At 40.8% G+C, this 21672-nt stretch overlaps 1 protein-coding gene across 1 annotated transcript in view; it reads right to left on the reverse strand.

The window, feature by feature from the left end:
* unc5a (unc-5 netrin receptor A) overlaps nucleotides 1–20285 on the reverse strand; it is a 65752-nt gene extending 45467 nt beyond the window's left edge. The window contains exons 1-3 of the mRNA XM_062425276.1: nucleotides 20282–20285; nucleotides 19068–19283; nucleotides 16–159 (exon numbers count right to left, since the gene is read on the reverse strand). Coding sequence (XP_062281260.1) covers nucleotides 16–159; nucleotides 19068–19283; nucleotides 20282–20285 — 364 coding nt within the window. The remainder of the gene's footprint in view (nucleotides 1–15; nucleotides 160–19067; nucleotides 19284–20281) is intronic.
* Nucleotides 20286–21672: the final 1387 nt, after the last annotated feature.

Here is a 21672-nt window from a genome sequence, read left to right on the forward strand (position 1 = left end):
TTAAAGTGCACTCACAAGCAATCCTGATGTACGCTTTTTGGCTTTTCTGGGTTCCGGTGGTACTCCAGGCGACACACTGACACCAGTACTCATCGAGACCGAAGACCTTCTCCACCTGCTGTCTGGTGATGTCAATTGTCACCTGCATGATTGGCAGCGCTGTGAAGGAAACATGGGAGTAACGGTCAAAAAGGTGAACAGGGGAGCTGAATGAGCGCAGTTTTTATCCCCATCAGCTCGTTCGACAGTTGCAAGGAATGAAATGACCATAAATATTTCTCAACAGTATGAAAACAAATGAGCTGAAATGAATCCTTTAGTGCATTTTGTACCTTGCACTAAACCGGCAAAGTAATTTAAAAAGCCGGGCTGAATAAACAAACAGAGAACCATAATCATATATAAACAGAGTGCTTGTTAACTGAGGAAATGAGAAGAGAGCCTCACAGCTATCCTTGGTGTAATTTGGAGGGCGTGAAAACAGCTACAGTTGGGAAGGAAACAGGAAGAGCTAAACAAACACTCTACAAATAAAAAATACTCAGCCCGACTTGCTTCTCTATTATTAAATCCAGGATTGAGTGTATGAGTGTGTGTGTGTGTGTGTGTGTGTGTGTGTGTGTGTGTGTGTGTGTGTGTGTGTGTGTTGTGTGGGGGGGAGGGATTCACAATCTATGGAGCATTTCCACAACAGTTACAAGTAATGCTGCTGTAATACAGGGCAAAAATAGCTTTATTGCTTTTCAGGGAGGAAGTAAAGATAACCCTTCTCTAAACAAAGCAAGAGAGAATCCACGCTCCTAAACCACTCAAACAATATAGTGTTGTCTTTTTGATATTTGAGAGACAATCATTTCATTTTCCTTTGACCTTTTATTTGGGACCTGTAATCCAGAAGTATCTTTTATATATTGAGCATTGACCCTGGTTCCCTAACATGTGTTCTACTTTCTCTTCACTCTGATGAAGAAATTGCTTTTTTTCCTTCAGGTCCAACTCCAGCTCTCTCCGTCTGATCTTTTCTCTTTTGGGTCTTTCAGAGAAACAAGGTGTTGAACCTTTCCTATGAACACAGACCACTTTATAGTCATAGAGGACACATCCCCGAGACTGACAGTGAAGCATGCAGTATACAGTGTATATTTAAGACTCAATGGAGAGCCACTCTTCAACTTCCATTTACATAAAAGCACTTTGTGACACTCTCACTCTCCCCTCACATACTTGATCTGTCTGCAATGATCATTTCCAGCTCCAGACAGACGCTGACTGAAGCTTGACTAAGTGGCACCTATCAGGCCGTCAAAACTATACAGCAATTACATAAAGCACTTGCATTGATAGTGTATTCATCAAACCTAAATGGGAATTTTTCGTAAGCAATTTGAGAAACTGTACAGGGATCTTTAGTAAGTTCAGGCTGGCCTAGCGGTGGCATGAGCTGTCGCTGAGAGAAGTGGCTCCATTGCCGTCAGCCACACAGTTATAAGTAGCTGTGAGGGTCACTGGCAGCCTCCCCATGTATTAGCGTCTAAATGCAGCTATATTCTCTATATGCGATTACTATAAATGTGAGTACATGTGCAGTGAATCCAGCCCTGAAGCGCCACTCTGAGCATCAACAACACCCTGCGCTGTGTGAAAGATTTCACCAACAAGGTCTCGTATGTGCCTCACTCACAGCTAATTTAACAAGGGAAAATAAAGATATACGTACAGTATGTTTAGCTTATGCTTTAAGATTTGACTGAGCAAATCTCGCCAAAAAAGTTGAATTTGTTGTGAAATAAAAGCGGTGGTGAAGAATTCAGTCTCATTTACTCTTTCTTTGACTCTCTCTGTTCTAGCTATTCTTTCAGATGTGTGTTTGTGTGCACTTGTTTGTGTGTTTGTGTGTGTGCGTGTGTGTCTGCAGTGAGAGTGTACAGCACAGGCTGAGAAAGCACCTAAAAGCTAAAACAAATGGCTAAAGTAACAAAATGGGCACTACAGAGAATGAATAAATGGAGCAGAAGGAAAGCTCCTTCTCAGCAGTATGGCAGCAATTGGCTTTTCTCTTAAATATAAAAAGGTTAAAAAAAACAAAAAATGTGTATGCACATTATACAAAATTAACAATACTCACATTTTTCCCAAGGGCAACACCAAGGATAGTAGTTATTCTACTACCTACAGTACCTGTATGCCCCCCCTTTTATGTACAGTGTATGCAGCAATGTGCAACATATATCTTGTACACTGGGAAAACGTGTAGTAGTTACTCAGATTTTCTTTCTTTTTTATTGTATATTTACACCCCCCCACATGGGGAAAATCAATCTGAAGAGTGCCCCCAAACCTGAAAGTTAAATGAAACTAAATCTGAGAAATCATAGAAGCCTTGGAATATGAAGAACAACAGAAACATTTGATGGCCCTCATATAGACTGAGCTTAGAGCAGTTTACTTAGGCAAAATCATTTGGAAAGATATATTGGAATACATACATTAGAAATTCAGCAATGCAGTGTGTCTTTGTATGGCTCTTCTTACAGTAGAAATTCATTTGATTAATGCTAACCTCCCGTCTTCTTCGAGCTTGAGGGTTAAAGGAATAAAGATCAGTATGGAGATGCAAAGCATGAACAATAGCATCCTGAGGTGAGGAATCCTAAGAAGAGCAATTTGAAGCTCTGCTTGCCAGAGTAATTGCATTCTGTTTCCTTATCTCTTCCTGTCTCCATAATTACCTGCTTTCTGTGTCTGACACCTTCCAGTAACACTGCTGTGAGTCAGTCTGTCCAATTTCACTCCAATTAATAAGTAGGACAAAATAATCTCATCACTGAACAAAATAGGACTGTAATTTTATAGCAGTTAATAATTATTGGACACACTGCTATTTACTATTTCCAAAGTCAATTCAACAGGGACAGCAGTAAGTAAAACAAAACTTTGTGAATATCAATCAAAGTCGACAGATACCACCGCTGCAGCATTGATTCACAGAAAGCTTTGTCTTTCTGAAAAAAGTGCATTGGTACATTTATGACACAGTTATATCAATATCGATTCATAATAGTATGCTAAGCTATCTGTAAGGTGCTCAAAGCTAAAAAAGAGTAAGAGTAAATTTGCACTTCCTTTAATGCAAGACACTGAGCATGCACTTAACATTCCTGTTAAACTATAATTAAAACATGACATGATTCCCCCAGCCTTCGGTTTGATCTGCAGCCCATTTATAAATGAGCTCATATCCCAAACCTCAGTGAAATTACTGTGAACATTTAAAGGGTGATTATGTGATTGACACCGCATGAATCCTGGGCTTACAGCTGGCACCCTAGTGAGTATGTTTTTATTGGAGTGCAATGGGGCAACTTGGTACGCTGCGCTTACCCCACTGATTGTGGAAAGCACACACCTCCATGCTTTGTAATACTGTGCTGAAATGGAGTGTAGCTGACAAACAGAGAAGAACGTGCACTCAGACACAATCACACTAATACAATCAGCTCCTGTCTTTTCATGGTAAATACCACTTCACACCTAAACTCCATGTTTGACAACAGTTAATGAATATGTATTACACATTTTTTTGACACATTGATACCTGATTGCTGTTACAGGTTCATTCCTGGCTGGTGCTGTACACACAAGTCTGCAGAGGTCGACAACTGCAGTTTCAGACACACACATCACTGCTAAACACCAGAATTATCGCTGTATAAAGTATTGTATTGTAATTGTACAACTGTTTAGAGAACAAAAAGTAGCAATTGAGCAATCTTGCAAGGGAGACTGAACAAGGCAGACAGTGCAGAGCAACTTCTCTTCTCTTACAACACTTTATGGAAAATAAGTCAGCAATTCAAGTTCTCCCGTCATGTTTCATTATATCTGAGATTAAATCAAGCAGAATATATGTTGATAACAGCTATAAGTTCATAGTAAGTCTGTCATATCTCCACAATAACAGTATAGTAATCCTTCACTTTGTGTACTTAAATCATCTTTAGTTTCCTTGATACTTGATGATAAATAATGTAATATTCCAGTACAAAGAGCACCGTCTTTTACTGTCTTATCTTTGATTGGTAGTCAATTCTTTTAAGGTGAATATTAACTGTAAATAAAAACAGACATGGAAGGTGGCAGTGCTTTTAAGCCCTGAGTTGCGCCTGGAGTCTTCATCTCAGGCTGCATACAGTCCCAACAAACCTTAGCAATTAGGGCAACCTCTGAGACACGAAACACAGGGCAAAAAAAAGAAAAAAGAAAAACTACTTAAAATCAACTGCTAGTGCTTGTGAAGCTTACTGTCTATGAGTACACAGCAATAATTGAAGACTGGACAGTCAGTGCACACTGTTTATAGAGTTTTTTGTGAGCAAATCAAACTGTAAAAGTGTGGGGGAACAAATAGGATTTTGAAAAGCAATGGAAATGGAAATTACGCTGTACACAAATCTGTTAATCAACAATCCGTGTGTAAGACAGAGCATGCAGAGCTTGGATCTAAAAGGAACAGCCATAAAAGCATCCAGGCTGCAGACTCTGGGAACAGGCTTAAAGAAACCAGTGCAAACATGCTGGCTTGCATCAAGAGTCAGTGAGTTTTAACAAATGAAAGGGGATACATTTAAAAAAAAAAAAAGGACTGAAAGAGATGCAGAGAAGCTGAGTTCATGAATTGACTGACCTTACTATTGTATGATGGAGTTTGTTGCAAAGTCTTCAGGCATGGGAGTATAATACAAGCCATTACAAGATCCGCTGGCACACATACAAAGGAGCCAACATTTACTGTACTGTGCTTTATTGTAATCTGTGGCAACAACAAGATTATTTACACATGGACTCCATTCAAATGTGTGAAAAGAACACTAACACTTAACAAAACACAGTCATACAGTCAGAGAAAAAGACACAGATATATTTGTGTGTATGTATGTGTGTGTGGGTAGGATGAATCTCCCCTTGAGCCATCAGGGGCTCAACACACACAGGGTAAACATCACTGGACTCAATCCCGGGTGAGTCGATATTGGGCTTGTCGGAGTGCGGGACTTTATTTTTCTCTTCCTCACTCTTGTTTTCGCAGGCTGTGACCTCAATTCCATAGGGGTCATTTGCTTATCAAAGGCAAGGACTGGAATTGCTGGTCTTGAGTGTGTGTTCATTGTGGCCAAGGAAATTCAATTAGGCGGCATCCCTACGGTGTGTATGTGGCCGGGATTCATCAGTGGATATAGGAGGATTAGGGTTCGGTGACTCTACATCAGGGGAATGCACCATTTCAAGGGAGAGAGTTCACAATGGTTGAGGGGAGACATCACAGATGAACGCTTTTAAGAATGCACCGTCTGCACATCCTGGCAACCAGTCAAAAGCTCTAAGTGTTTCATTTCCTCTTGTGGTTCTTCTTTGTACAGGATGGCATCGATGTCATCAACGGCACCCCCGAGTATCCAGAGCTTCTTTTCAAAAGACCAACAATGTGTTCATCCTCAGACTAATTACTTTACCTTTCCTACATGAAAGAAAAACCTGACACCAAGCCAAGTTGTCAAAAAACAAGTTTGGAGCTAAACAGCCTGTTGAAATCAATCTATACACAACATGTACAATATCTCCATGTGTAAGTAATCTAAAGTTAACCCCAGGTCACAGAGCCAAGGACATAACTGCTTTATCATCAACTCTTCAAATTTCAATTACCATGTAAAGCAGGGTAGTGATGGGTGGCCCATGCTACCTGACATGGAAAGCTGAGAATGGCAGGTGGTGCCATAAACGTCTGTCTCTTAACAAGGATAATGTGGCCTTCTGAGTGAAGCATTGGTCCATTAAAGAGCAAGAGAGGCATGAACAGAAAAGGGAGGGTGGAAGGCAAAAAGAAGTGCTGGGTTCATGGGGAATACAGTAGTCAGGCCTCCAATTCAGTGATGCTGGTGGGGTGGCGACTGGAGTCAGTGGGACAGCGTTCTGGGTCAAGGCTCTGCCTCCGGTTATGACCAGCCTTTCAAGAGCTTCTTTTGATTGAGCTGTCCATTTTCCACAATGAATGCATGCTGCAAGGCCCCCGCTGATGCTCTGAATGTCGTTACAGATTATTCATGGCTGACAAACAGGAGAGCAGGTAGCGCTCCAATCAATCCGGCTGGGTTCAGTCCAATGCCACTCCAAGGAGATTCAGGTGGAGCCTCGATGGCGGGTGTGAGATGAAAAAATGGTGTGGGACAGAAGAAACGCTAATGAAAGTCGTGAGCCCACGTGTCTGTTCTGAAACTCTGCTTTAAAATGACTGATAGTATGGGTCTCTACAATAAGTTAAATCAGACCTCTCATCTGCTCAAAAATAATGTGAAAGGATAAGATTGAGAGAAAATTGTTTGAGCTCAGTAGAAATAATGGATTATGTACTCACTTTGCCTGTTTCAGAGAAGTGAGATCTTTGCAAAATATTTCACCGCCATATTTGTCACTGACATACCACCACATTAAGTACACACAGGATGTCACAACAATGCATGGAGCAGCATACATAAATGGAGCTCAAGTGTGTTTTTAGTTGCACAGGTGTTCACAGGTTTGGAACGTGATAATGAATTGATGCACGCAACTTCAGAATAGCTTTTCAGTGTCAGCAAGTGATATTACATGTGTGTTCAAATTTGGTTTCCATTTGTAGGCTTCACATTTATATCTGGTCGCCAGCTACCATAGTAATGTCACGACTGATTACATGAAATGGACATTAATTCAAAGCAATGGATTTTTCTATTTATGTACACTGTCCAACATAATTAGTTTGCCTAACCTTTCCTTAATAGCACACACACACTGGATACACAGAGGCAGTGCTGTGAATTACCACAGTGCCCTTACAAAAGTGCCCCTGTTGTAATTACTCTCCATCCAATATCCTGACCCTGATGATTGGCAAGAGCAGAATGTTCTAGATGCCACAGTCGTCAGGCTGAGAGTGACTGGGACCTGCTTCTTTATCTTCCACACACACCTTGTCCTGCCTCGAATGAGAACACGTTGGAGGTGAAGGCCTTGAGCACTTTGCTTCTGCTTCCATTACATTCTGCGGAGTGGGAGGATCTGATAGAACGTTATCCACATGAAAGCCGTGATAATTTGCTCGGGCTAACATGTTTCTCTCCCCCCTTGTCTGACATGGCCTTGGGCACTGAAGTAAATAAGGAAAGCTGCTTCAGGTAAGTCAGCCTGGCTCCCATCTGGTTGCCGAGCGCTTTGTGCCATACAAATTGCATTAGGGTTTTCCCCTCCCTTCTTGCGATCGGTTGGTCCCTGTCGGGCCTTTGGCCAGCATTGCTGTCGGTGCTGTCGGAGTTAGAAGGCAGAGGTTTTGGGTAATCCAATGAAGGTGTGTGGGCGAATGTAAATATTCAGCACAACAACAAACAGCATTCAGTAAACAGCCTGGGGGAACACAGAGGCAACGGAAGTCTTTCTACAAAACTCAACACATTTTTTTCTACATTTTTGTACAAGTGGTTTGGCATACTAAAAATTCACAATTTTTCTTTTTAATGACTGTATTTGTAGGGATAATGAATTGTGTTATGAATGTGTTATTCTGACTACACACAATGCATATATATGTATTAATGTTTTAATTAGCTCTCCATCCCCATCCCCAATTAATCTGTTATATTATCACTGAAACCTATATCTATCTTAAACAAATTAGCATTTTTACGCAATCAAATTCCTATTTTCTATCATTTCACTCACAACCGTGTGATTTAAACAGTAGCCAGTTCATGACAGTGTTTGTAAATGTATTTTGGCCCGAGGAAGCTCTATGGCTGTAGCCCAAGCAAGAGTATCGAAAACAAAGAGACAAAACTCTGGTGTTTCTTTGAGCCGCTAGTTGGTGCTGCGGCACCATTTTGGACTGAACATACATTCATTCATCACATTCATTAAAATTCATCACATTTTGTGCCCCCCCCAATCTGCGAATCTCCTAGCCAAATCAGAAGTGCAATAGAACATTTCTTAACATCAGTCATAAGTAAATTGTTTGACACTTACAGTATATAGTAGTGATGTCACACTTTAGTACCAGCATGTTTATTTGATAAAGCTGGGGGGAAAAAAAGAAAAAAAAGAAAGTGAACACAGCTCACAAAACTCAGACCAAACTGCCAAACTAGGCAATGCTGATTGAATACAGATCAAGATTATGTTACTGCATTGCCTATTTCACACCTAAAACGTTTTCAGAAACATCTTTCAGTGTACTGTTAAGCTGTAATTTGAGAAAGTTTGTGACATTGCCAACATCTTGGAACCAGACAAGGAAGGGTCTCACATGCAATCACATGTACAGTATGTGTGGCCCACCGTCAAAACAAAAAACAGAGAAGCTTGGATAGGAAAATCCTTGACTTAATTCTCTGCTCTAGTCGCCATTACTCCACTATATCTTTAGATAGCAAATAGTTGTTTGCTGACATCCAGTGAGGCTAAATGATGTTTGGAAAAAGCTACTCTTAAGTCTTACATACCACCTTCACACCATTATGCACAGCTTCTCAAATAGATAATGGCTGAAATGGGACATTCTAGGTAGCCTTTCATAACAATGAAGATAAAGCAGTATTTTATGAAAGTGTCAATGTTCCACAATAAATGCTGTATACACACACGCAGTACAGCAATGGACCACCAATGAGGAAAATCCAAGTATATGTAACATATCTTGTATTGTAAGAAATGAAAGAATGGCTACATATTAAAAGAATAATACCTGGAACATGTTTAGAGCTTCAATCCATAATCGGTTTTAATACACCAAGTGTCACAGTGTTCATGTGTAGGCTTAGACTACATAGTTCTCATTCCAATGTAGTTGAGTCCAGAGTCAACTATAATGCGACACATGAGGCGATGGAGTACTGTAGACCATCTTTAAATATTAATTTCTTTGTTCAGATGTAACTGCATTAACTATTAATACAGTAGATGCAAGACAGAGAATTGTGGATTTTATAAATAACCAGATGCTGAAAATTGAGTGAAAGCACAGAGTGGACTCCAGAGCTTGGTCTGACATCAGAGGCACCAGATGTTAGAGGTGGTGGTGGATTAGTATGCACATATGCTACATCCTGGAAATTGCTTGGAAAAGGAGATATCCAAACATGATGATTTTAAAATGACTATAAAGACAACAAATATGGTGATTCAGAAATATGTACAGATCACAGATAACGTTGTAAATAATGGTTGAACTAATGAATACCAATTTCTTGATTTTATTTTTTATTTATGTCTTGATTACTTGATTAATAATTTAGTCTGTAAGATGTCAGATGGTGAAAAATGTATTTGACTTAGCCACATTGCTTATTTTGTCCAAGCAATAGTCCCAAACTCAAAAATATTCAGTATGTTATCATATAAGTCAAAGAAAAGCTGTAACCAACATCGCAAATGCAAATTTGGCATTTTTCCTTCAAGGATTGACTTGAATTCTGTTGATTTCAACACATGGAATTTGGAAAAGCTGATGAAAAGGAAAAACAAACATATTTAGAAAACAAATCCATGGTCTAAAACAATGTGAATGGATGAATTATTAATTTAGGTTGCATAAAATCCTCAAGGTTGCTTCCTGATGGTTCCAAGAGCAGGACTGCTGCTCTTGTTCTCGTCAGCATGCCTCATTGAACACCCGCTGTGATGAATAGGTTTTCTCAAATAGGTGCTGTGTCGCCTCTGCATTTTCTTTTCTGTGTGTTAGTGGTCAACACATTGACCACACGATACTGAATCCAAAAGTTTTGTATGTGGGCAGGAACATGCTGATAATTGACTTTGGTTTTTATTCTCTGAAACATGAGGCAGTATATTTGCCTGCCTCCTTGTTACTGTGACCCAAAGTCCAGAATGCTGCATATACAGTCCATCAATTTTGTATTTACTTGAGACTGTGGCACATTCACAAGTAAATATACATAAATGAATATACAGTAGACTTTGCCTCTGTTTATAAAGACAGCATCCCACCAACTCAACTCTTATTTGTGACACTTCCAGAGAAAATGTTCTTTGGTCCTTTTCATATTTTCACAGCACTTCATGAGGAGATTGAAGCTATTCTTCTTCCCTCACAGCATAAAACAGTCCTTTCACTATCCCGTACCCAGGACACCCTGCAGCTTCTGGTTTTAAAAGAGGAGAATGGCGAGATGATGTGTGTTCGAGGAGTGTGTAAAATACCTATACTGAAAGTCTCCTTGGGGCCAAATACACAAAGCATTAACTGTCAACCACTGAGCTCCTCTGCCTATCAAAAATCTCCATGGACTATTTAGCTGTCAGCTCCCTCACTATACCTCCCAGCTCCACAATTTTAAACGAATTTGAGCAGAGCAGGTGTTGATTGACACCACAAACTCCCACTCCCAGCTCCCTCTGTCAGCATAACATTCGCGTCTTTCATTTTTCGAGGGATGTGGAGGTAAGTTGAAAGATAAAATTACATTATAGTAAAAATGTGAAATGAGAAAATATCAGTTCATTGCCTATAATCAAAATAGCAAGGCAGGGAAGAAGTTTAGCGGCTCCTCTCTGCTCCATCCTGAATCCCACCATGTTAAAATGGTACATTTTGAGGCACATTGTGAAATCCAAGCACATTTGCAACTTTGGCCTCTATTTGCTGAGCACAAGGGCAGTACAAGTGACTTGGGTGATGCATGTGCTGCATTTCATTGCAGCATACAGACTGCATTTTATTCAGATGTCTCGGTTAGGGCACAGAAAGCTCAGAGCTACGACTAGACAGATCGGAGCGAATATTTCCAAGTAGTTCTGATTTCCAAGCTTTCCACAAAAAGGTACACAGACAAGTGTGTGCCTTTAGAAATGTAGTTTAAAATCCATTTTATGTGAGCATTTATAAATTGTTATCATTCCTGCTCCAGAGCTAAAATACACCAAGAAGCAGATAAGAAGAAGCAATCTATTGTTATTTTAACATGGTGAATTCAATATGATGCACGCACATATCATATCATGGTCAGTTTTAAAGACATTATAACCATAACCACTATTTGCCTAAAACTAACCTTAACTTTAATATTAACTTGGTGACACAGCTTTGTCCCCAATTAACTGGTCGTAAGTCTGAAAGTTGTCCCCAAAAGTAGCCTATGACAGACCACACACACACACACACACAAACACACACAAACACACACACTCAGAGAACTAATGCAGGATTGACTGTATTGATAGCATGCCTGTCTTTACTAGACGCGGTAAATACATTACTTGAACTGTTGTAAAAGAAAGAACCATTAAGGCTGCTCAATGCATTCCAACTTCCTGCAAGGGTCCGCTTTTGTGAGATTGACAAATGCGAAATTACTTCAGAGAAAGCAGAGCATGAGGCTGACGCAGGATATGTTTTGGTGGGAGGACAAAGGCTTCTCGCGTGGGAGATTGGAATGCCAGCATTGTTGTTTGACAAATGGTAATTATCATTTTTTCTACTTTTGTTCCTCTAATTGCTGTTAATTTTGAAATTCATTCTTCTTACATGTCAAGACCAACTTCAAAAGGAACAGACCCTATGTGTAAAAATACGACCTAGACAAAGTCCACGCTGCTTCATACCCCACAGGAAGCATTTCAGAAACAGAACGTTTAGCTGTGGCAACACCAGAGAGAGAGCCACACCTCTACCTGAAGAGGCCACCAGGGAGCAGGGCAGTAGTGGTGTTATAAAATCTTGTGATTTTCCACCTCCAAGATGAACCTCTTATCTGCCATGGTGACAAATATCTTTTTGACAGGTTGACTTCTGGCCTGGTGTCACCGGTTAGAATGTAATGTTGATGTAGTGATGTGATATATGATCGGGAGTCTGCACAGGGTTTTTTATTTTTTAAAACTGACCGGATGCTTTATACTGTCCCTGTGTCTGACTTCCTGCTTGGCTCAATCTGCTCTGTGCAGCTTAATGTGGCCTCCATAACAAAACCCAAAAAACTAGGCTGCATTTGTTCAGCAGGGAGCTGCTTCTAAAAGCTGCTGCAGTGTGTATAGCGGGAGCAAAAGCATTGACTACAGTGGCCACCATTGGCTCTGGTGGTGCAATGCAGATGCACCCAGTGGAATGAAGCATAGCCTTTGTATGAATCTATTGGCAGGATCAATCAGCAAAGCTGGTTTGTTTTTAATGCTTCATTTTACTCCCACGGCTCCAAACACAGTTGCAGATGTCTCAAGGCCAGAAAAAAACACAGACTTCAATTAAGTCCACTTTGACTCCCTTCTTACTCTCAGGTGTGTCGATTTGCTTTGACAAAGGTCCACACACACACACACACACACACACACACACACACACACACACACACACACACACACACACACACACACACACACACACACACACACACACACACACACACACACACACACACACACACACACACACACACACACACACACACACACACACACACACACACACACACACACACACACAGAAATAAAAACACACATGGATGCAGACACTGTGCTGACCTGCCTGAGAAACCTAATAGAACACGTTGGCAGATGTGTCACGGGAACAATTCACCTTGCCATCTGTTTTTCAATGCTCCATCGCCAAATACTCCCCCCTCCGTCCTGCAATCAAGGACAGGATGAAATACAAGTCCCATTACGGGGAAGCAGCTAATAACACATTATCAATTAGTCCCCTTGGCTACTGATCGATGCTTAGCAGGTGGTACAAGGCCATTTCGTTCATTTAGGACTATATTGTCCTCTTACCCCTGATTCTCTTATTTCCTTCTGTTCATTAGATCCTGGCTTGCAGGTCTATCAAGTTTTGCTTAAATTGCAGCCCGACCACTCTTCAATATTCCATTAAAGATCACGTGTAATCACTGTTGTGTAGCCCAACGCAAAATGACAGTGCACTACTTGCTGCTTTCACATTTTCATATATAAATGTCATTCATGTAAAAGGACCTCCTGAAAGTCTCCTGTAAAGGTAAAGGTATTTACTGCATTGATGTTGTTGACCTATACATGAGGAGAAAGTGGGGGAAAAAAAGCCAAATACAGGGAAAGAGAGAGGGGGGAGTGGATGGAAGTTGGTGTGAGAGAGGTGACTGGCTGCTATAATACCACGGATAAGTATTGAGGTATTAAAATAAAGGTTACAGATCATTTCAGCTAAGCCTAGCTTATCTCCCCCTTAGATCAGAAATTAAATATGTCATCACATTACAATCCAGGATCTAGTCAATCAGAAAATACATATTTTATACAAATGAATCCTCGCTGGTTTGCAGAGACAGGGGTTAGCCCTGTGGTGCTATAACACATTATTAGATCTATTCAGAAAGTGATAGACGGTTTTAAAAGATTTACTGACGACGTCATCTGCGGTATTTAGACTTCAAAGGATTGATGGAGGACAGGTGCTGATGCTGATAAACCTCTGGGTTATAGGACAGGGTTACATATATATAAAATGACGTGGAGTTATATAAAAAAGGAATTTTAAAAGGGTTTATTAATACTGCATTATGAGTCCACTGCAAACTCTGAAATGCACTGTCATAAAGTACAAGCAAATATGTAGAGCTTTATTGTCTTCATCATCTTCTGTTTTCATTGTATGAGCCATGTCGACAACTGGTTCGATCAACAAAGAAAATATAATCTCTCCCCATCTATATAAAGCAGTTGCTGAGGTTTATTGAAATAGGAATGTGAAATGCATGTATTTTCCACCTGAGAAGGTTTGCTGCAGGGGTGACAATGCGGCGAATAGATCAAAATCGTTTCCATCAATGCTGGCAGATGAAATGCAAACACAATAAAATCAGTCTGGCCCTTACAACAATCCTCTGCTCAAATGCCAATCTCCCTTCTCATCATCATGTGTCTGATGAGAAATCATATTGCGGGAGAATCTCCTAATCTATGCAAACACACTGTCAGCATTGATTTGTTCGGAGGGGATATGTCTTTATTAGGACTTGCCAGACGTCTCCATTTCTCCTGTTCTATAAAGGATGACCTGGGAGAGACAGAGCCGACTGGGCCTTTGGAAGCAGTCACAGCCATAACAATTGAGATAAGTTACTGAGGACAGGTAATGAGAACCAATAGACTCAAGGATGGATCGATATCGGACATTGATACCAGGAAAGGAAGGACAAATTGTGACATTTTTCCTTCTATGTTCAAAGGAGCTTTTGAGACAAGTGACCCTGTGTTAATGTACGTGTGTAGATTTGTGGTGAGGTAATGCTGGTAGCTGTGTGTTTAGCTGGGAGTCCATAGCATGCAGACAATACAAAGATGTGTCAGTAACAATAACTGTAACTTTGCAGTACACACAGTCAGCTGGAGCAGCTCTTTTGTCTTTCCTTCACTGAATCAGTTTCGATAAACAGACCTGTCTGATGAGGGCAGAGGTCATATCTGCTGTAGATGGTTATCCACATGTCATGTTTTCTACCTCCTGAGCCTTGAATACTGAGCAGTTGGACTGAAACATGTCTGCCCTTCAGAGCTGGGTCCGTTATTAATTTAAACCCTTCCACTTACTTTCACGTTTGCACGAGTCTGCCGGGAGTGAACACGGACAGAGTTGCTGAATATTGCCTCTGCTGTGCTGGGCTGGGCTAGATCAGTTAATCTCTAAAACAACCACATTTCTGATATTGCTTCAACTCGGCTCTGCCATGTGGAGGTGAAGGGATTATCGATTACGGCTTCCTCTGTCTTTGATCAGTTTGTTTTTGTATTTGATATTGTTCAGTAATAAAAAACATGTGCCAGCCAGAGTCATTAGGACTGTAGGAATCTCTTGACATTCTCAGCACAGATATGACAAAAGACAAAGAAAGGTTGCTTCAAGTACACTGGTGATCAGACATGCATTCAGAAATAGGCAGTCTAGTTTGACTTTCAACTTATGTCTTAAACATAAGCCCCAAAACCGGTCACTGCTTTTTTTCTTCTTTCCTTTTTGTTAAATAATCATTCAGATAATAAACATAATTTCAATCTCTTAAGAGGATCATCTGCAAGAAGAATCACATTGCATTACACTTGCCTTTAATGCAGATATTTGTGGCTAGGAGGGGGCAAAATCATCTATCATAGTACATAAGTAATTTCATATTGCAATAGAGCAGTCTGCACTCTGTTCAATAGATTTAGATCCATAACATTATAAGCTTCAATTGTACCCTTATTTTCCTTCAAGCTGTGGCTCTTTACTTTTGATAGCATAAGCATCTTAAACTAGGTAAAAGAGCTCTCATGCATGTTGCTCCCTCTGCCTGGAAACTTCTGCACTGAGATCAAAAGTTGATAAATTGTGAATTCAAATCATTGCTGCAGAAACTGGGTGCTCTCTCTTCTGGCTAGCATTTTTCATTTTCTATTTTTAGGTTCTTATTTTTAAGTTATAGTTACAGTAGTTACTTTTATGGTTTCAGACAACTCTTGTTTTAAAGATGTCATTTAGGTTGTTATAAGGATTAAAAGCTTACAACATTGTATTAGAAATTATATTCATGATTTTATAAAAACATAGCTGTTTAAGTCTAATTTTGTGGCCTATTTTGTGTCTTATGTTACTTGTCTATATCTCATTATTACTGCATCCTAGCTTACCTCATACACTTATTGAGATGTTTTATGTCAATGAGGCTTACCTGGTACAATTAAGGTTACATTTAAATACATAAAACTAACTTAACCTGATGTGTTCTAATTGACATTTAAAATGCGTCTTAACTGGTTTAGGAAAATTCTGCAACTTCAGGGGTCTTTTGAAACCAATTACACAAATGTGGCACAGTTGTACTGTTTTTCTTGATTTTTTAACTCATGACTCTTCCAGTGACGACACTCTCTGACCAATCGGTGGCCGACAGTCTGTCGACGTCACATTTTATCCCTAATGGAAAAGCAAAAAAAAAAAAAAAGAGTAGAGTCGGGTCAAGTGAAGCCGAGAAGTGCTAGAACTGTATAATGGAAAAGTCCCATAATTGTTGATGGACCACTCATCCATCAAAGGCTGAAAAGAGAGATTATCATGTTGAACAGAGGACAGCAGAACAAATGTGCCCACCATCTCCAGCAGTGACGCTTGACTCTGATGTGTCTACATGCCGTTTCCATTATTTTTCTCTTTGGAATTAAGATCATTAACTCTATCCAAAGCTCGACACTCATTTACATAACAAAAGAAGAACGATCCTTGGTGAGAATCCCAATCAGCCTGAACAAGCCAGCCAATAAAACTGAGGCTGATATCTCAGAAGCTTCTTGACAGTTGATGGCTAGTCATACGAATGCCTAGTATTTAAATCTCTGTCTCTGTTTATGAAGAAAACAAACATGGATTCTGCTCAGGGCAAAGCTCAAGTCGAGAAATCCACTCTGGATCAGATAGGACATTTGTCAAAGTTCCTCTTAGAGAAATGGGCTATTTTGAGAAGGTGATTTTTCACTGTAACACGGAGTATAAATTGTCAATAAATTTTTGTCAACTTGGGTATGTCTCAAAACTCCTCATTTCTCTCTCCTCAAGGCACGATGTTGATATCAGGCAGCTTCTGATGTGACAGAAGTCCTGGTTGCTTGGCAACAGGTACGAGTTTAGAGTCCAGTGTGACTGTGACAACCAGGGTGAGAGGACGGCCTGACAAGACTGTATTGAACGCACGCGCACACACACGCACACACACGCACACACACGCACACACACGCACACACAGCTTTTCTGTAGCTAGATATATGCTCCTCACATGTTTCTTGCAGGAAGGGGGATTAGAGGGAACCATCAGTAAACTCCTCAGGGCAGTACTGACATTAAACAGCACAAGTGTTTGAGAGATCGATGTGGGTACCTTAGAGCAGCCATACCTCTTGAAAACCACGTGCCCCTCATAACTGCGCAGCCCCACATGTGACACATTCATCATCAAAGGCATGGAGACCACCAGAGTGATGTGGTGCGCTGCGAGGAGGCCTTGGAACTTCACAGGGTTTCTAAAGATGGAATCCTCGTTACTGCAGGGGTCTGTAGCACCCAGCACGACAGATTTGTTTCATAGACAAATAAATGCTGACTATAACGACTCATAACTACACGGCAAATGGTCCATCATCATTAAATGTTGGCAGAGTAACATTGCATTGGTAATGTGATGTTGCCCATAAACTCTGCAGTTTATGGGGCACATCGTGTTCTTTTGCTATTGACAAAACACTATTCATATTCACCGTAACAAAGCTAGGCAGCCGACTCTACAATGTCACCCATTGTAGGCTGTGACATCCCACAAATAACATCAAACAATGCAATACAGGAAAGGCAAGCCATTGCAAGAAAAAAAACAATAATTACCTATTAATATGTCAGGCTCTAAATGTGTTGCTCACCATCATTTGTAGCTAGTAGATTTACATCCGTTATCCAATCTGAGAATTGTTGCTTTTGGCAAAGCTTTTCATTTGTATCAGTTCTCTCACCAAATTTATATTGAACAGGACTGTGAGAAGCTGTCACAGTAGAACTGTTAATGAGACAACACAAAAAGGGGATGATTTTGGGAATTGATCAAATTTTATCAGTGCTACCTCAGTGACTTCTTAATGATCTAAACCCACAGGCACTCCACAGTTCATGTTGACTTTCTTTCAAACAGAACAACAATAAACATTTCGTACTCTTACATTATCAAAAGAGAAAAATAACTCAAACATCCAACATTGCATCTGATACTCCAGGTGATACAAATCAAACAGCTGAACACTGTGGGTGAGTGACAGCGAGGTTGTGACATGACATGCAACAGAGTTTTCAGCTTTTCTTACACCTGTAGTCAATGTGCTCACAGAACAGTGAACAAGCTAGACTCTGGAAATACAGCAATATTCTAGTCACTTACAACTTCTGCTGTGGTGAAAAGGGAAAAGGAAAAAAAGATGCCATACTGCAGAGAGCTGTAGCTTAAATCACTCAACATGCCTCAAAGTCACTTGCACAGCAGAGAATTAAAAAAAAAAAATCCTGTGTTTTGTTTTATTGGAGAAAAAAGTGCAGGAACGGGAGAGGACAAGTCAGCACGCACATCGATCAAAGCCTCAGTGTGGGAGGATATTTGTGTTCATTCGTAAACCAGATCAGAAATGCTCACCTACCTAACTGTCAGGTTGAATCAACAGTTACCCCCGTGACTGACAATTTTTGCCTACAATTGGTGAGCTGCTGCATATTAATTCCAAACCCCGAAGACCAGATGGATAAAATGCTAGCACAGTGAGCTCTTTATCTAAAAACAAAGAAGCAAAGTGTTGTCATGATACATCCTGTTCACATTTCCCTTCAGATTTCCCTGCTTTAAACACCTTCTCACTGTGTTTTTGTGTGCAGACATTGATGGGTGTGTATTTTCTTGTTTTAGCTGTTGTGTCCATTATCCTGTTTTTATGCACGTTTATTTATGTGGCTACAAATCTGAGAGTGCATTTGCACGCGCCTGTGTGTTCCCTCTCCCCAGAAAACCTGTCATTTCCACGTTTCTCATTCCTAATCAGTTGTCAGTCTGTGAATGGGTGGTTTGAATTTGCAGATCGCTGCTGAATCACACCACATCAGTGTCATACATGTTTATGACACTGATGGTGGAGGCGGGGGATTGCAGCACATCAGAGAGAGAAAAACAAACAGGTCTCCAAGGTGATCGAGATTTTTTCTGAGACTGAAACCAATGTGCTTATTATGAGACTGGCAGACTAAATAGGAAGGAGGATGAGCCAAGAGCCTGATGGAGCACAGTAATCACTGGCAAATTGCGAACCTTAGTTTGAGCACGTAAACACTTTCCATAATGTATCTATAGAGTCGCTCATCTGTCACACATCTCTAACAAACAGCATCCAAAAACATTGCTCAAAAAACACTGAAAAATGCTCAGGGGGTGCCTCTCAAAATTAAATGGAAATTATTTATTTAGTTGGGAGACATGTTGTTTTGTATATACCTGTGGCTGGGTCGACAGTCCGTTCAATCAAGTGGTCATCCTGGTGAACCCACTCGCCATTGCACTTGAAGTAGATCTGCGTGGCCGGAGTGGAGCGACAGGTCAGAGTGACCGGCTTGTTTTTCACGATAAACTCGTCCTCCGGCTCTACCAGGAAGTGAGGTAACAGGTCTGAGAAGGCGGCAGGAAGTGTTGCTGTGGCGGCGTGCTCAGAACCTTGAGAGATTAAAAAGAAGCACAGATTTTAGAGAGATGCCAAATTAAAAAATTGAGTAAAAAAACTGAAAAAACGCTTTCAAGTTGTCATGATGGCAGGAACTAAACCTTTTCTGCTCTACTGTTGTGACTGTTGTGAGTGACAATGAAGCAGAAACCCAAATATCTAATGCAGAGATTAAGTGTCCTTGGTGAATTGAAACTCATACATATGCATATAAAAAGGCAGAAGACGACAGATGGACAGAGAGTGAAGAAGAGAGAGAGAGAATGGTGTATGAAGAGATGTATGGAAGAGAGTTGGCAGTGACAGAGCTTGACCTTGTGTGCTGGGTTGGAGGGGTAGTGAAGTCCACGTCTTTACTCCAGCTCTTAATCATGGCCCTTTAACATCACCGCTGATGGACCGGCAGCCATAAATCCTGTCGCAGCGACTAGGCCACTTCACAGTGTGTTATATGGCTTTTCAACCAGATCTCTAACTCTACCCACATTAAGCAAGACAAGGCAGGAGGTGGTTAGGTTAGAGATGACTGACAGCAAGACAGCCAGTTAACTCAAAATAACATCCTATATAAGTCTCCTATTTTTATTCCTCCAAAAATAGGAGACACATAGTGTGGAAGAAGAAAAGAGCAGATATCCACTGAGCGAAGATACAGGAACTGTCCTTCAGGGGGATGATGCCACGATTTACAGCAAAGTTTTAACGCTTACTGAAAAATGTTCAACACAAACACTGAATGACAACAGAGCCTACAGCACATACATCCTTCCTGCATGAACACCATTTCTCTCTCTCTAAACATATTAGTCTTGTAGTGAGAGATAGCGAGAGGACACAGAACGGAGTAGAAAGATGGAAGTAACCTCTTTACACCGCCGACACTCAGGGGAGACCAGTAAATCCCAAAATAAAACCCCTTTAAAAGGAGTGTAATATTAATTTACTGCCCCGAATTCAATATGGCTGACAGAACAGACATTAACAACCTTACCCATCACTCCCTGTGCAGCAGGAGAGGATGGGAGTCCACATCTCTCATAATGAAACAGCAACACTCATGCTGACCTTTCTCTCCTCTCCTTCTCTCCTCCCTCACCCATCCTTTGTTCATCCTTGCAGCTTGCTGATGCCTGGGTCAGGGGTAATATTACGTTGCTTCATAAACACCATCTTTGGATAAAGACATTATCTGTCAGTCCCCCTCCCACTACACATTGTATTAATGTCTCTCTTTCTTCTCCGTTTTTTGCTGTTACCCCTGTGTGCTCAGTTTCTAATTTATCAGAATGAGATACAATGAAGCAAGCCACTGCTGCTGCTGCAGCCGAACCCCATTAATGTTTCGTGTACATGTTTAACTCTTAATGAAAACTAAATGTTCTGTATCCAATGAAGGACATACATCACTGGCTGACACTTTGCGTTTTTTCCTCATTTTCCCTTATTGCAACACATTTGCAGAGAAGAAAATGTCATTAACATGGCAGCTCCCAATTCAGGACAACACAACTGCCAGAAATTATTTACTATGTATGCGAGTGTGTGTTTCTCGTCTCATGGTGTCGAGGAAAAGGCCACAGTTCATCATGAATAGTGGGCATAATTGCTCTAACGGAGAGCTAAAACTTTGCTAATAAACAGTGTGGGACCAGTAGGTCAGATTGTTTGAAAGTGTGTTGGTCCTAATGACAGCCGCTTCTTCTAATGGGCTGGCTTCCAGCTTTGTGACCAAGGCCATTAGCCGGTTGGGCTGACCCTCTTTACTCCCTGCAGACTGAAGACAGCTCACTAAAACAGTGGGTGAGACTCACCTCACACCTGCCAGGTTAATCATCTCATAGAGGACAGATGATGTTGAAACAGAGAGCGAAAGCAAAGCCATCTGAGACGCTGACGAGTCATGAGAATGGCTAGATGAACGCCTCATGTAGTTAACTCACTGCCCGCTGCTGATTTACAGAGGATCACATTCAGCATGAACTCTCAACTTCTGATGATGTTTCCAATTTGTGTTTGTGTGTGTGTGCTTGTGTGTGTCACAAGGGGTGGAGGTTAGTCTTCCATTTTAGTACATGCACTTCAGGTTAATGAGGTTAAACACGTAATTTCTTTAGAGAAGTAAATTGTCATTTTATGGGAGGGCATTCTAGTCACGCACTTCTTTATATCAAACCCATAATGGAGGGCTGATGCCTAGTAAATTGGCTTGGATTATTGTCACGAAACAATGTACTTCAATGCACACACACACACACACACACACACACACACACACACACACACACACACACACACACACACACACACACACACACACACACACACACACACACACACACACACACACACACACACACACACACACACACACACACACACACA

Source organism: Scomber scombrus, chromosome 9 (genome assembly GCF_963691925.1).
Source record: "Scomber scombrus chromosome 9, fScoSco1.1, whole genome shotgun sequence".
NCBI lineage: Eukaryota > Metazoa > Chordata > Actinopteri > Scombriformes > Scombridae > Scomber > Scomber scombrus.